Source organism: Pelodiscus sinensis, chromosome 1, assembly GCF_049634645.1.
Source record: "Pelodiscus sinensis isolate JC-2024 chromosome 1, ASM4963464v1, whole genome shotgun sequence".
In the NCBI taxonomy this organism is placed as follows: Eukaryota; Metazoa; Chordata; order Testudines; family Trionychidae; genus Pelodiscus; species Pelodiscus sinensis.
The window spans coordinates 190,411,183-190,428,631 of NC_134711.1; the positions used below are offsets into that span (position 1 = coordinate 190,411,183).

General features: G+C 43.9%; 1 protein-coding gene across 1 annotated transcript in view; it reads right to left on the reverse strand.

The window, feature by feature from the left end:
* Nucleotides 1-17,449, reverse strand: part of LOC102459799 (uncharacterized) — a 44,901-nt gene that overhangs the window by 10,414 nt on the left and 17,038 nt on the right. The window contains exons 4-5 of the mRNA XM_075906725.1: nt 3,328-3,423; nt 195-344 (exon numbers count right to left, since the gene is read on the reverse strand). Of these exons, the coding sequence (XP_075762840.1) occupies nt 195-344; nt 3,328-3,423 (246 nt within the window). The remainder of the gene's footprint in view (nt 1-194; nt 345-3,327; nt 3,424-17,449) is intronic.

Genomic DNA, 17,449 nt, shown 5'->3' on the forward strand with positions numbered 1-17,449 from the left:
CCTGGCTAGTTCCATGTGTTCTGTGCTTCCTAGAGGCTCTCATATTAATCCCAGCCCAGAAATGTAATTTTTTTTATAGAAGATTTTCTCCCTTCATCTATTGGTTTAGGTTAATCACACTGAGCAAATCTATACTACAGTGTTGTTTTCTGTGTATTTGGGAACTGGGAAAAACAGACCGCTGGCTCTATTACCTTCATTCGTTGGCCCAGGAAAGAAGCACCAGATGACATCAGGGATACTGTTATCAAAGCAGCATCCTCTATTGTTGCATTCCTCAGCACTGATATATGGATAGCCACAGTTCACTCTGGCGAATGGCTGCAGCGCACATTGTTCCTGCACTGTTTAAAACAAAGTCTGTGTTAACTGAGTGTCTGAGTTTCATTTAATGATTTAGGGCCACTCTGCCCTGTAGTCTTCACATTGTACACTTCAGTGTGGGCACAGGAACGGAGGAATGATCCTGCCACATCACACCAGAAGTCCACCTAGAACAGTGCTTCTCAAAGTGGGCCATGGTCAACTAGCGGGCCTGCGCTGCTTTTTTTACCTAAAGAGTCCATAACCATAGTGTCTTGCAGCTCCCATTGGCTCTGATTCATCATCTCCAGCCAAAGAGAGTGCAAGGCTCTAGACCCTTTAGGTAAACAGCAGTGCGGGCCTACTAGCAGCTTTACCAAAGCAGGCCTGTGGCCCACTTTGAGAAGCACTGATCTAGAGCAGCATCTCATCTCTGATATTGACCAGGATCAGGTGCTCCAGAAGAAGGTGCAAAGACCCTAGAACAAGTAATTCTGAAATTCTCTGCCTAAAGAGGAAGTTCCTTTCAAACCTCTTTGTTAGAGATTGGTTTATGAAATAAGAAACATGAGGGTTTATAATTCTTAGATCCTTACCCAGCCTAACAAAACATAGGATGCTGAAGCTCACGTTGATTTCAGTACTGATGCATCCAAGGGCAAAATATGTCCCTTAGTTTTAATATGCATAAAATGTACCTTGTCATGGTAATAGGTCGGAGACTGATATCAAATGCTTCTATAAATATATTTTCTTTATAACTAAATTGCTGGAACAAACAATACCTTGGCTACAATCTCCCATCCATTCGATAACAATGGTGGTGTCAGATGTAAGAAAATGAGCCCTGTCACAAACTTTTAATTCTTTGTAAATGTTACTGTTTCAGCTGTTATTCCTCCTGTGAGAATACTGTTCAGAGAAGATGACTTACAATTTCAGTATTGCCAACCTTGAGTGTTCAAAAATTGAGAGTTAGGTCCCAGAAACTCATTACATTGATTTTAAAACTGAGATTTTTTTTTAAACCAAACCAACAACTATATAATTTTGTGTTCTTTTGATTTGTTTTCTGGCTTGTGGCTTTTGACAAAAATTTCTTTGATCTGCTTTTAGCTTCTAGAGGCTCAGATTCATCCAAGCATCTTTAAGCTCATATGTGCTTCCACTGAAGTCGAGGGGTCTATGTCCGTAAAGGTAACCATGTGCTTTAGAGCTTTGATCCATCAGGATCCAAATGAATTGCAACTGTGGGACTTAATGCTGACAAATCTCACTCATGCAGCAGGCCTTACTAATTCAAATAGTGCCATTGATGTGAGATTTTTCCAGTGCTTTTAATTGTACAGTGTTTACCAACATGGTTCATTGCAAGTAAGTACATTAACATGCCAATTTGTCACACAATTTTTAATTATTTTTCCCCAAATTATATTAGTTTTCACTTTCCATTCATGCTTACTATGTATCACCCACCACCCACTTCACTTCTGTTGTTTCTGCATCTCAGCTACAATTTTCTCCCATTGCTTCAGAATTCCATGATCCGTTGACAAGTTGTCCTGGGTCAGATTTGTTTTAATGCTACTATAAAGTAGCATTACTCTTACTTTATAGTTCCAATTTACAGTAACAAGCATTGTGTATTCAGTTAGGCATGTCTACACTAGCAAGACGATCAACCCTTTGGAGGTCAATCTTCTAGCATTCAGTTTAGCAGGTCTAATGTAGACCTGTAAATCCAAGGCTGAAGGCAGCTCCCATCGGCATCCAATACTTCTCATTCTGCAAGGAGTAAGGCTCCCATCAGTCTCCCACTGTGTGGGTGTGGATGCCGCTACTGCTTGTCTTAAGGTCAGCCAATTCCAGCTATGCATTCTGCATAGCTGGTGTTGCATTCCTTAAGACAACCTGCCTGGTCTTCTGTAGACCAAGCTTTATAATAGAGACAAAAGTCTTTGTTACAGAATCATATCATAACTGAAGAAGTTCAATTTAGGACTAATGGCCATTTTGGATTTCAAACTCCGATTGCTGTCTACATAAGAGCCTCATCTGTTCATCACCACAAAGTCTTGCTCTTTTTAGAGAAGAGAATTCATTGCTGTTAAGGTATTGCCATGTCTGACTGGGATAGTTTGTCATTAACATTTTTTTCCTGAAAAACATTAAGACCTTCAATCACTTATACAAAAATGATGGGTGCAAGCGAGAGCAGTCTAAAGCCCAATGGAATTGGCACTGATTTTTTTAAAGCTATTAAAAACCTGCATAGTGTGTTTCATTTTTTTAAACACCAGCCCCAATCCTGCAGACATAGGTGTGTAATTAGTGAGACCTTGTAGCACTCTAAAGTCACTCGTGTGTGTGAGTGTTTGTGGGATAAAGGCTAATATCTTTTAAACTTAACACAGTGATATGGCTACCAATGGGGCAAAGGAAACCACATGAGCTAATTAACATATGGGCATTATTTTTAAAATGCATTGGTTAGCTGTTCTGTATATGAAAATAATAAGAATGTCTTAATTTGTGGTTCTCACATTTGGTTGTTACTAATAAGCTGAATTTGTAATAAGAAATTTTGCATTCCATTGCCAGGCATTGTAGAAGCATTAAGATCCCATTCTGTGATAACCCTGCTAACTGCAGTAAAGCAGATTTTATATAAAATGGTAGCGTTAGAAATACTAAAATAATCCTAAATTTTATTTCATTTCACTTAGTGTGGTATTACATACTGTACTCGGTAATAGGCAGAGAAGACAGATTTTACAGCATGCAACAAAAAATTGAAGCTAACTTGATTGTAAGCTTTTGGGCCAAATGCTGTTCAAGAAATAATAATTATTACTGATAATAATGGTGAGTAAAAGGATACAATCACCAAGAAAGAGCATTTTGGTTTAACAGAACTCTTCAGACACAATTAATTTTTTTTCCCAGACTTCCCTTGGATGTATTGTTTGGTTGAATTAACCTTGCTTATTATCAACATAAGAAAAATTAAGCAAATACACTTACATAGTTGTGTGTATCCATTAGCCAGGCTGCTGAGCCCTAAAATAAGGACAATTGCCAGTAACCAGAACCTCTTTTGTTCCATTCTTGCTTGCAGTCCTCAGTCTTGAACCTGCAGGTTGGTTAAAACAATTAGGATAGAGGGAAGATCTGTAGAAAAGCTAATTTTATACCCATATGTTTGTTCGGTCATTTCAGGAAATGTTTATCTTGGGAGGGTTATTTTATATTCAAGCTCCACCTGAGTATTTATTTTGGGGTAGCCCATGTTCAGTCCAGATACACTATCAAGAAGGTGGAATGATGGTTTGGATATTAATCTTAGTGGGAGTTTTATGTGGCAAAGATAGCCCTCCTGTTTTTTCTCATGAGTCACTCATACCTACCCTTGAATTAGTCAATATTCTATCAGTTTTCCTTCTCTGTCAATCACCGTATTAATCTAATGGAAAGAAAATGTGATATAAGCAATTTATTATTTCTAGGTGTGGAGAATGTGGGAGATTTTTGCAGTGTTTTTATGAAATATTACATGTGACTCAGTTTAATCTTGTGTTGCCTGTTACCTCACCTCAGGGGATTATCTTCTTTCCGGAAACACTCGCTGAGAGTAATAGGTGATCTGTTCACTACTGTGTCTGGGTTGGGTGAGAGGACTATCAAGACTTGTCATTTGAATAGGTCTACCTGGGCAATACAGTGGGTATGCCAAAGACAGTGGCTACACCAAGAAAAGTGGTTCTATTAAGTGAGCTGCTAATCAGGCAAAGAATTCACCTGGTGGGGGACTCAGTGATGGCTGACCAGGGAGTCACCTGAGAGAGAAGTCTGGAAGTTGTAAAAGGAAGGGTCTCTTATTGGTCATTTGAGAGATAATGGAAAGATGGGCTGTCTCGCTCCATGATCCGAAAGGAAGCCATGAGTTGAGGGAGGAAGATCCTGGATGACTGAAAGGACACTGGCTCAGATCCCAAAGAGTGCTGCAGGAAGCGATGCAGTGAATGGCATACAAGTTTTTTTTTTCTCTAGAGCTTTCTCTCTGGTGCTCTCTAGAGTAAGGAGTAATTGTGCTGGAAATAATTGCAAGGTCTATGTCTCTCAGGTGCAGCTATTCAGTTTCCCTGGAGAACTACACCGTAAACTAGAGAATCCTCATGGTTGGAGCTGTGGAAAAAGACGTGTGTAAGCAGCTGAGGTACCAGCACAGGTCACAGAGCCCAGGCACTCAGACTGATGGGTTCTCCAAAGGGGGTGCTAGAAAGAGAATCTGCACCCCAAAAGTGTATTCAGAGATCCCAAGCCAGAGATAGTGCCTGGACTCTTCTGAGACTCTTCTTGGACCAGGACTGTGACACTAAGCCACAGAAGTTTGACAAATACCACATTTCTGGCACTACATCAATGCACAGGAGTCAAGAGATTCTTGTAAGTAATGTATGATTGATTCAACTTGCTGCTTCTCTTCAGAACGGGAGAGGTGATAGAATACAGTATATTTGTCTTTTAAGTGAGGGCAGAGGTGGTAGGGAGATTGCCATGGGCAGAATAATATTTCTTTTCCATTGGAGGTAGCTGTGGGTGCATCTACACAGCACAGCTTAACTCAAAATAAGCTATGCAAATTGAGCTACGTCAATTGCTCATCTTATTTTGAAATAGAGCACACTTCCTCTGATTTCCCTTATTTCTCATACAATGAAGGTTACAGGAGTCGGAGTAAGAAGTCCTCCAGCTTGACAGTATTTTGACACTATTTTGAAATAACCACCTGCTGTGTAGCCACGGACTAAGTTATTTCGGAATAGTGTTGCAGTGTAGATGTGGAAATAAGCAAATTGCGTAGCTTATTTTGTGTTAATTTCAAAATAACTTATTTCAGAATTTGGCACTGTCTACACAGCACCAAATTTTGAAATAAACCGCTATTCCACCATGTTCCTTAACCCTCATGCAATAAGGTTTATAGGGACGTTGGCATAGTGAGCCCATTATATTTTGATATCCATTATATTGTGGTATCCTGAAATAGCTCTGCAGTGTAGATGTAGCCCTGGGCTGCACTGTGGACTGGCTGTGTGAGGACAAGCGATCCTACCTCTCTCTGTGTCCCTTATCATATCTCTAAACCTGCCATAATGGTGCTTACCTCCCTTGTAGAACAGCAAAATATTTACATAAGCAGGTCTCTTATTTTCCTACTTACGTTTTATTTCTGTCTTTTTCTTTTTCCTTTCTTTTTCTAGATTTTTATCTCCCTTCAGAGGAGATATATGATCCATATTGCTAAATGATTCATGTTGATAAGCAAAACAATGCAGAACATTGTTGTGGAGTTTGATAGTGTTAAAAATCTGACTGAACCATTGTAGGTAAGAGGATAATGAAGCACCAAGACCAAGTCCTGCCCTGTGTCTGGGCAGCCAGCACAATGAGGATGATAAAGGACCATAGTAGGTGGATCATATACACAAGGAGGCCCATGCACACAAAAAGGGATGTATCCAAGGCTATCAGGACAGGACTTAAGGGTATTCTTGTCAAGTGGCCCTTGTTTCCACTGTCAATTAACACACTAGGGGTACGTCTAGACTACATGGCTCGGTGGACGGAGCCATGTAGATTTGTTTGTTCGGCAAAGGGAAATAAAGCCGCAATTTAAATAATCGCGGCTTCATTTAAATTTAAATGGCTGCCGCGCTGAGCCGACAAACAGCTGATCAGCTGTTTGTCGGCTCAGCGCTCTAGTCTGGACGCTCCCCTGTCGACATGAAAGCCTTTTATCGACTTCCCCGGTAAACCTCATCCTACGGGGCATAACGGGGAGGTCGATAAAGGGCTTTCAGGTCGGCGCGGGAGCGTCCAGACTAGCGCGCTGAGCTGACAAACAGCTGATCAGCTGTTTGTTGGCTCAGCGCAGCAGCCATTTAAATTTAAATGAAGCTGCGATTATTTAAATCGCAGCTTCATTTCCCTTTGCCGATCAGCCTAATCTACATGGCTCCATCGACGGAGCCATGTAGTTTAGACACACCCTAGGAGGTTACATAACTCACTAACTTTTCCCTGAGAGGAAAACTGGAATGTGAAAGAGACGAGCTAAGAAGTTAATGGGAAGGATTCATTCCAACAGCTGCCTGGGTAATTTTCCAGTGTTTTGGACTGAATTTCCCATTTTTTGGTTGTGTGGAATGAAACTCTAGACAGGGAGCCAGGTTGTGTTCTGTGACTTTTTTTTCATCTTCATAAAAATTACTGAAGAAAGGCAGCAGATCCCAGAGACATGGATGCTGATCTTATTTTTGTGTACATCGAAGTAATGCTGTTGGAAAGCTGTGTGTGAAAATGGCATAAAAACCAGTTAGACCCATACTTGTACCTTGCATAGTCATTTTTAGCTGGGCAAACTGCATAGACCACAGTCTGTTCTGACTAGGTTATATCTTACAGTCATTTGAAACTCCTTTTGCACATGTATCAGTTACTACATTCAGTATAAGGTAGAGAAGAACTGGTTCTCAGTCTGGCTTGAATGGTGAGGACGCTCTGGACCTATTACAGAGTAAAATCCTGAAGTAGTTATACTTTGCACTGTCAAATAAAACTCTCATGGCCTTCAGGAATTGGCTCACTGCAAAGTAAATGAATTGATTTATTATGAAGATCTGTTATAAACACAGCAGTTTCCAGAACATTTTCATTTGGGCCACAAGCAGAGATGGGTGAATAATTGATCTTTTGGTTCAACAAGCAAACAGCACCCCCCCAAAAAAAATCAGAAAAATTATTCAGTTTTGTTTTGAAAGTGTTTGGAATTTCTCAGCAAATGAGAGAGGTCCATTTCAGGAAAACCATAGGTACGTGACCTTTATAACATTTAGTCCACAGTAAGCTTTGGAGGCCCATGTTAGAGCAAGGACTTGAGCTCAGAGCTTCCCATTCTGAATTAAGGCTCCAAACTATCAAGCTCAGGCCTACCAAAAGTGTTAGGAGAGAGAGCAGAAAAAGGCACAACTGGCTTGGGGCGCAGCGATTCAAAAGAATAAGCATGGCAGCCCGTGCTGTCTCTATTCAATTTTGATGACTACATTTTGCTTTTATAAATTCCTTCAGCCCTTGAATTATATTCACGTTTTTTTATTTGCGTCCTCGCTGTGTATTTTTGCTGTGGGCTGTTCGGGATCATTCCCTTAAAAACTTGCCATATTCCTTTGCAGAGAGTTGCATTTTGGTGGTGCTTGAAAGAAGTCCCGTAGACAATTTATTAAAGCATTGTGGGATGATATATAGTTTAGATGAAGTTAAAAGACAGTGCGGTGGCTAGGTCTCTTAGGGTCTACACAGCACCCTTACCTCAAAATAAACGAACCAATTTGCACTATGCAAATTGCGTAGCTTATTATGAGGCAATTTCAAAATAAGGCGCTATTCTGAAATGTCCCTTAACCCTCGTGGAATGCAATTTACAGGGACGTCAGAATAGCGAGCCCATTATACTGGAGGTTTTCTGAAATAACTCTGCAGTGTAGACATAGCCTAAGGTGGGACTTCTGAGACCTAGATACAAGCCCCTACCATGAAATCTGCCATGAACTCTGCATGTGATCTTGAGCAAGTCAGGCCCTCAGGTTCCAGCCTCCAAACATCAGGAAAATAGTACATCCTTATCACTTAGGAATGTTGTGAGGATAAATATATTAAAGAGTGTAAGGTTATTCTGATAACTTATGGTGATAGGGGCCAAGTGATTACAGGTGCAGACTGTTATAAATGCAGTCTATATTGATTGTCACTTAGGTAAAATATATCTAAACTGTGCACAACTTTACTTGTTAAGCTCCCACTGAAGTCAAATGAGTTTTGCCTAGGTAATGCCTAAGGGCCATTGAGGATATGCCTGATGTCTCACTAGTGTACTGGTGCAGTGTGGCTTGTTCAGGGTTTTCCACAGCAATGTATTTTCTCAGTATGTGTCTCTTTTGCAGTAAGGAGCTCAACTCTAGGATCAGCTGAATGCCGCCATACACTACAGTGTGCACTCCAGAGGTAAGAGCATGAACGGGAGCAGGAGGAATGTCAAAGATAACGTAACAGTTATTAGAAGATTTAGCCAGTGTGGCCCGAGTCTGTCAGGGGCGGTGCAGGACTCCCACTGGCGCTCCCCTGAACTGCAGAAGGAGAGTGGCCTGAGGCCGGGGGGGGGGAAGGGTGAAGGACCAGCCCTGGGATTGGGTTGGGGCCCAGGGTGGGTGGGGTAGCCCAGGATTGGGAAGGGCTGGAGGGACCACAGAGGCCTCTGATAGTGGATTCCAGACCCCAGCCCAGTGGCAAGAGGGGGCCGTGGAGGCTTTCCAGTGGTGCTCCCTAGACACAGTCCAGGGGCAGAGCGGGTAGGCACAGGCCAGGGAAGGGAGGCCATTCAGGCCTTCTAGTGTGGCCATGTTGGGAGGTCCAGCGGTGTTAGGGGGAACACTTGTGGGCCCTTGGGGCCTGGAGCTGCACTGCCCAGCCCTGGTAGTAGAGCCACTAGGACTTCCCCACTGCCCCGGTCCAGTGTTGGGATCAAGGGACTGGGGCAAAGGGTTTGGGTCAGGGCGATGGCAAGATGACAAGCCCCGGCTCCAGCTGACCATTCCCTTCCTGGGGTGGCTGCCCGCAGTGGTCACTCTGCAGTACAATTGTCCTCTGTGCTTGCTGCCCCCTGTGTTGACTGTGCAGTATCACATCTCTCCTATCAGCCCCTCCCTTTCCATGTTATGGAAAACAATGGAATTCCAGGCACATCCTTTTTCTGCCACAATGAAACCCTGACCTTGCTTTAAGTTAGGACAAAAGGAAACTGCTTATCAAATGGTCTTAGCTGTTACCGTTTAGGAGAAGTTCTTGAACAAATCAAATGGTCTTAGCTGTTACCGTTTAGGAGAAGTTCTTGAACAAATGGACTAGCAGACTGGTGTGTGTGTGTGTGTGTGTGTGTGTGTGTGTGTGTGTGTGTGTGTGTGTGTGTGTGTGTGTGTGTGTGTGTGTGTGTGTGTGTGTGTGTGTGTGTGTGTGTGTGTGTCCAATATATGTTGTTTGGTACCTCTGACACTGGAAGAGATGCCAACAGCAGCATCTGTTTCTCCTCTAGCAAATGGACTACATGTGGTTACAGATGCTGAAGAGTCAGGAGGCCTCGTATAAAATAAAAGAGCAGTAGCATTAGTGCTACCCAGATCTCTGTAGCTAAAGCTCTGCAGTCCACAAGTGCGTACTTGCTGGTTTGCACTACTTTTTTAAACAGACTGTCAGATTCTACAGTGGAGAAAGATAGAAGAGGCTAACTACTGAAATGTTTCATTGTAATGCATCGTTCAGAATGCCAATTTCCTGTATGCTCCTATCTATGGGACTACAAAAACTTTGTAGTCTGGACATCATGTACATCCCAGTGTGTTTTTACTGTTATTAATGCTCAGAAACCCATTGAAGGTAACAATATGTAGCTCAACAGTTACGTTGATTCCTCTGAGACACAGCGTCTATATTACTGTCTTTACTATGTAGTTGTAAATACCCTGTTCATAAAGTCTTAGTTGAGCCCTGGCATCTATCTGACGTGACATTACCTACTGACAGTGGTTGAAATAGGGAAATATTTGTGTTTACCAGTTTAAACCCTTGTATTCAGGATACAACAGCCTCATAGAAAACAGCTAAAGAAAAGGATTTGGGGTGAAATTGTGGCCCCTATAAGTCAATGGTAAAGCCCCCATTAACTTCAATGGGGTAAGAAGTCACTCTTGTTTTTTAAACCTTTATACCAAACTGGGTGGGGTTGCAACTTCTTTGGAGGATAGGGACATAATTCAAAATGACCTTAGCAAGTAAGAGAAATGGTCTAAGGTAAATAGGATGAAGTTTAATAAAGAGAACTGCAAAGTGCTCCACTTAGGAAGGAACAATCAGTTCTATACATACAAGATGAGAAGCGACTGTCTAGGAAGGAGCATGGCGAAAAGAGATCTAGGGGTCATAGTGGACCACAAGTTGAATATGAGTCAACAGTGTGATGCTGCTGCAAAAAAAGCAAATATGATTCTAGGTTGTATCAACTGGTGTATTGTAAGCAAAACTCATGAAGTCATTCTGCCGCTCTACTCTGCACTAGTTAGGCCTCAGCTGGAGTACTGTGTCCAGTTCTGGGCGCCACATTTCAAGAAAGATGTGGAGAAATTGGAAAGGGTACAGAGAAGAGCGACAAGAATGATTAAAGGTCTAGAGAACATGACCTATGAAGCCAGGCTTCATGAACTGGGCTTGTTTAGTTTGGAAAAAGAAGATTAAGGGGGGACATGATAGCGGTTTTCAAATATCTAAAAGGGTGTCACAAGGAGGAAGGCGAAAATTTGTTCCTCTTGGTTTCTGAGGACAGGACAAGGAGTAATGGGCTTAAAGTGCAGCAAGGGAGGTTTAGATTGGACATTAGAAAAAAATTCCTAACTGTCAGGGTGGTCAAATATTGGAATAAATTGCCAAGGGAGGTGGTGGAATCTCCCTCTCTGGAGATATTTAAGAACAGGTTAGACAGACATCTGTCAGGGATGGTGTAGACGGAGCTTGGTCCTGCCTTGAGGGCGGGGGGCTGGACTCGATGACCTCTCGAGGTCCCTTTCAGTCCTATGATTCTATGATTCTCTGATTGATTCTATACTGCATGTGTTTCAATGGAAAGGTGCTAACGTCTCTACCCTGTAACAAGGTTTCTTTGGTGAACCCTTACATGCATGCAGAATCTGACTGAAATGAGTGGGACTCCATGCAAATGTACCAGTCCATCCAAACAGAGCCTATTGCCTGATAGGGACCTATAAAATAACCCCAAAGTGTTCAGACATTGAAGTGGATGGGTTATCCACAAGGACTCTGCACTCTGGGAGAACTGCCCATAGGCAGTATGCCAGCCTTTGCCCAGCTCCCTGGACCTCACTGAACACTGGCAAATGCATAGCTGGAAACCAGTCTGTCTCATTGGTGTGCTGGCAATATCAAAACAGATGTTATGTTGATGCCAATGCATTTAGTATTTAGACTTGATGTACTGCTCATAGGATGCAGCAGATCTTGATCTCACTTATTATAGCTTTACACCCATGGTATAAGTTATGCTGAGTGTTTGCAAAAAAGCCTGCAGTCTAGACGCAGCCTTAGCCTAAGCATTAGCAAGGGATTCCCAAGCATCTTAGTTTAGTTAGCCCTAAAGGACACACAGAGCTTGCATATATAGCCGTTGGAACCTACAGTGGTGATAGTTCGCGCACGTGTGTGTGTGTGTGTGTGTGTGTGTGTGTGTGTACCTGCACCTGCTTTAACCGTGTAAAAAACTCTTATTTATTTTTCTTGTAGTTAGTGCTATGGAACTGGCTACAAGCATTGACGCTGGTGAGAGATTTGAGGTACAATTGATCAAGTGTAAGTGACTGGGCCTCTAGAAGTAACTTGACTGTTGTTGTGATTTTTGGTGTAAGGGATTATCCATCACAAAGGCAAGATAGACTGGACTAAACAAGGGGACTGTCTACGACTCCATGTTTTGGTTGTTTGTAGTGCAGGAGTTCACACTTGGTTGGTGAAATCCAAGTTTAGAACATGCAACCAATGTGGGATTTATGCTCGGCAACAGTCTGCCCTGAGGCTGGCACTCCCAGTCATGAACCACTCTAGACAGCTTGCCAGGCAGTCTACACTAGCTATATTGTTAACCCCAAGCATTCAAAAATAATGAGTAAGCTCCCTGACATCATACAGTTGGTTTAAATGATCATAAGCTATTAAAAGAATAGTTTGGAGGCTTTTTATGAGTTGTTTCCTGCGTCTTTAAGGTGCCCTGGTTAAATGTTCAGGCTCTTCTCTTAAGCCAGGAGGACCAGAAGCTTTTTTTTTTTTTTTTTTAATGAAAATTGAGATTCTCAGTTCCAGTAGTTCAGTCTGTAAAGGAAACTGTGAATTCCTCAAGGACTGGCAAAGCACTCGCCATTGCTAGTGCTGTGTGAACTACAGCAGCGCAAGACTGAGGGTGGGACAAGTCCCTGCAATTCTCAGTGTAGGTGCAGCTGAAATGGTGGGGAGGGAGGGGAGAGGGGCAAACATTCAGGGTGGTGGTGTTTTCCCCCATCTTGGACAAATGTGTGCTGCTGTGTGTTTATTTCTGAGATCACACCGTAGGATAGGCTGTAGCTTGTAACCACAATCTGGAAAAGAGGGTGGCTCAGAGCCACACCAGAGATTGCATCTTGCAGAGCACAGTCTCCACCAGGGCTGTTCCTTGTGTACAGGCAATAAGCAATCTACTTCATAGATTAGGATGAAGAACATCCCCCACCCTGTGTCCCAGCCCTGCTCCTGATGTTGGTATAGAGCCATGGCCCTGCCCAGTCCTCCAAGCACACAGACTGCTTTTGTGAGTGGTCATTGCACCAACCAAGTGGCATAGGAGGACTTGTTATGTGTCCCTGGTTAAGCAGGGGTCACTCACAGTCTAGCCCTACTTGTTTGATTTTTATAGCACCTTTATTTATGCATAATCCCACCTTTTAGGGGAAAGCCTGGGAAGAGAATCCATGGATCTCATACTTGGGTTTATATCTAAGTCTTTCATTATGAATAATTCATTTACACAAGGGTGTAGTTGATAAAGCATAGTTGTGTGTGTGATATGATCAGCCACACCAAATGACTAAACATACCATAGAGCTGCCGATCTGCTGCTAAATTCACTCCCTTGGATTTCCTTTCCATAGTTACACCAGCACATAAACACTATACGGTCTCTTACAAGGCAAGTTAAAAAATGGAAATCTATTTTTCAAGCCAAAATTCTTGACCAGTTCTACTATTTTCTGGGCTTGCCTGGGCCTGAACCAGAGATTTAATTTAAATGTTTAATAATGATATTAATCTTCATACAGAATCCCTGAAAATCCTGCAGTCTGATCAGTGAAATAAGTTCAGTAGACGATTTACTAGAAAGATAAATATAAAATGTTCGTATTTTTGATTATGGAAATAGTGGACTTTTTTTCCTTTTTTTCCCTTGGATGAGGAATGAGGTTGGCCCAGTGATTAGGGAAGAAATCAGGAGCCCTGCAATCAATTCCCTGCTGTGCCACAGGCATTCTATCAGATCTTGGACAACTTAGCCTCTCTGTGCTTAATTTTCCATCTGTAAAATAAAGATCAGAGCACTGTCCTGCCTCATTGATAGGGACTCTGCCAAATTCACAGCCATGAAAAACATGTCATGGACCATGAAACATGGACAGTCCCTGTGAAATGTGATTTTTGTGTGTGCTTTTACTGTCTACTATGTAGATTCCACAGGGGAGACCAGTGTCTCTGAAATTGGGGGTTCTAAACCGAAAGGGAGCGGCAGAGAGGCCACAGAACTATTTTAGAGGGACTGCGATATTGCCACGTTTACTTCTGTGCTGCCTTCAGAGCTGGAAAGCCAGAGAGTGTCGGGTGCTGACTGAGGGCCCAGTTCTGCAAGCAGCAGCACAGAGGTAAGGATGGCAATACCATACCATATCATACCATGCCATGCTTACTTCTATGCTGCTGCTGGCAGCAGCTCTGCCTTCAGAGCTGGGTTCCTGCCCAACAGTTGCTGCTCTCCAGCTGACCAGCTCTAAAGGCAGTGCCAGCACCAGCAGCAGTATAGAAGTAAGGGTAGTGATACCACAATCCCTCCCTAATGTAACCTTGGGCTCCTCCATCATTCCTTTTTTGGGTCAGGACCCCTACAATTACACCACCATGACATTTCCGATTTAAATAACTGAAATTATGAAATGTATGATTTTTAAAATCGTACAGCCATGAAATTGACCAAAATGAATTTGGTAGGACTCTACTCATAGTGGTGTTGTGTGGATAAATAAATACACTTAAGGCTATATCTACACTGGCATGATTTCCGTTAAAAGCATTTGCGGAAAAGAGCATCTAGATTGGCACGGACACTTTTCTGCAAAAACACTTTTTGCGGAAAAGCGTCCGTGCCAATCTAGACACGCTTTTGCGCAAAAAAGCCCCGATCGCCATTTTAGCCATCGGGGCTTTTTTTGTGCAAAACAGTACTGTGCTGTCTACACTGGCCCTCTTGCGCAAATGATTTGCGCAAGAGGGCTTTTGCCCGAACGGGAGCAGCATAGTATTTCTGCAAGAAGCACTGATTTCAGACAGTAGGAAGTCAGTGTTCTTGCAGAAATTCAAGCGGCCAGTGTAGACAGCTGGCAAGTTTTTCCGCAAAAGCAGCTGATTTTGTGGAAAAACTTGCCAGTCTAGACACAGCCTAAAGGTTATAAACTCCTCAGATATAATGATAAAGGGTAGGCATATAAATACCTTTATACATATTGAACAACATCCTGACCAGCATAGTCACAAAAATAGTCATGGAAGCTTTCCTATGTTAGTCTGCTGTGCTGGCCAGTTCCAAAAGGGTATGTAACACTACAGAGATTTAGAGACTATTGTGATGCACAAAATCCCTGCTCAGCTGTTGCCCTTCATAAAGTTACCAGATGGCCAGTTTTCAACTGAGCACTTGGACGAAAAGGAACACTTCCTGCAATTCCACAACCCAGTGAAAATAAGTGAGCGAGTGGGGAGGGAGGCAGAGTGAGCAACGGAAGGAGGGAGGATGGAGTGGGGGGGGGGGTGGGCGAGTGAGCAATGTAGGGAGGGGGATGGAGTGGGGGGCCAGAGTGAGCAGTGAAAGGAGGGGGGATGCAATGGGGGGCAGAGTGAGCAATGGAGGGAGGGGGGATGCAGTGGGGAGCAGAGTGAGCAATGGAGGGAGGGGGGATGCAATGGGGGGCAGAGCGAGCAATGGAGGGAGGGGGGATGCAATGGGGGGCAGAGCGAGCAATGGAAGGAGAGGGGATGGGTGAGAGGGGTGGGACCTCAGGGGCAAGAATGTTGGGTTTGTTTAGTAAGAAAGTTGCTCACTTGTAGGGTGGACCATATTTCCCCATGCCAAATATGGGACACCAAGGTGGGGGCTGCCAGTGCTTGGGGCTTTAGCCCAAAAGGGGAGGCTGCTGGAAATTGGGGTTTCAACCTGGGGGCGGCACGTGGCCCTCAGGACTTCAGCCCTGCAGCAATGGAGGGTGCTGGCACTTAGGGCTCCAGCCCCGTGGGGCAGGGGGAGGAGTTGCTGGTGCTGGGAATCATTTGGGGGTGTTTGGGGCTCCAGTGCCAGAGTGGTTGGGAAGAGGAGCTGCTGGTGCTTGGCGCTTCAGCCCTGCAGGGGTGAGGAGGCGCTGATGCTCAGGGTTCCAGCCCCACAGTGGAGAGGGGGTGGAAGGGGCCACTGGCGCTTAGGGGGCACTTGGGCCTCCAGTCCCAGAGGAGGGAGGAGTAGAAGCCACTAGCACTGGGGGGAATTTGGGGGTGCTCAGGGCTCCAGCCCCAGCGTGGTTGGGGGGAGCTGCCGGTGCTTAGGGCTTCAGTGGCTGACCCCTGCTGCAGGAAAAATACAGGACAATGTGCCGGTTTTTTTTAAAAGTCAGGGCGTTCGGAACAGCCCTTAAATACGGGACTGTCCTGGTAACAACAAGACGGATGATCACCCTAGTCACTTGGCCAAGGAAAATGAATGAGACTGAATCTACAGCCTAGTAATTAGGGCCCTCAGGTAGGAGGCCTCTATTCACACCTTTGCTGCAGGGACTGTTGAATTGTTTGGCAAACGTGCAGAAGCTTCAAGAGGCTAGTTTGGGAATGCCCCACAGCTCAGGGCTTGGCCCTCTCCTGGAGGCGCCAGTTAGATCCCTTCTCCGCATCACACAGAGGGGGAGGATTGAACCAGGTCTCCCACAACCCAAGTGAGTCCCTGAATTACTAAGCCCATGGTCCCCAAATTATGGGGCATGCCCTGCCTAGGTGGCATGGAGGAATTCAGGGGGCACGGCAGGGTCTGGGTCAGACTCACGGAGTGGGGGGGGGGGGGAGGGGAGGAAGAGGAAGGAATTTTCACCCAACATTGCTTTGCTCTGCCCTAGCTCTGTCCTAGTGCCAGTCCCAGTTCCAGCTGCAGCTCTGGCCCTTGCCTCAGCTCTTGGCTCCCAGCTCCAGCTGTGGCTCTGCACCCCACCCTAACTCTTGACTGCAACTCCAGCCCAGCGCCCAGCCACAGTCCTGAGGCAGGGATGCAGCCAGATTAATGCCTGAAACTTGAAATGTATATATTGTCAGATAGAATGGAAACATTTCATTTCTGTGTTCTCAAAAAGATTTTGATTCAAAATGTTTTCAGTGTGCCAGTAAACGTCAGAATATGTCTTTTTTCAATTTCAGACAAAACAAAACTTTTTTTGGATTGTTTCCAAAATTGCCAGTGAATAAAAACCAACCAGCCAAACAATCCAATATTTGTCCAGCTCTAAAATACTCTTCCTTTCATCCTGTGCTGGTACCTATTTTACGATATTTCCTAAATCTGCTGCGTTCTCCAGGTGGGATTCCTGACTGAATGAGTTGCAGCTGAGTTTTCCTGAAGCCATCTCTGAGTCTTGAAGTTCAGAAGCTCAATACAATTCCTGACTGTTCTGGCTCTGCTCCTCCTTAGAGTTTGTGTTCCATATGAGACATGGTTGTCCTGCCCAGTAAAAATGGAAGAGATCAAGAATTTTTCCCTTCTCAGACAAAATTGAGACATTACAATTTCTCAAGCAGCAGTCAGGTGGTTAAAGCACTAAGCCATGATGTGCAAGATCCCATTTCATGTCCCTGCACTGAATTGGGCAGAACATGGATTTAAATGTAAATCTCCCAGTTCTCACATAGTCTATCAGCATTTTGAAGATAAAGTCCCTCCTGGACCCAAGAAACCATGGGTAATAAGCAGGAAGAACTGGAATTGCTAACCAATAAATACAACTATGATATCATTGGTATTACAGAAACCTGGTGGGATGGGACGCATGTTTGGAATATTGGTATGGAAGGGTACGGCTTGCTCAGGAAGGACAGACAGGGAAAAAAGGGAGGAGGGTTGCCTTGTATATTAAAAATGTACACACTTGGACTGAAGTGGAGATGAATGTAGGAGATAGCTGTGTAGAGAGTCTCTGGGTTAAGCTAA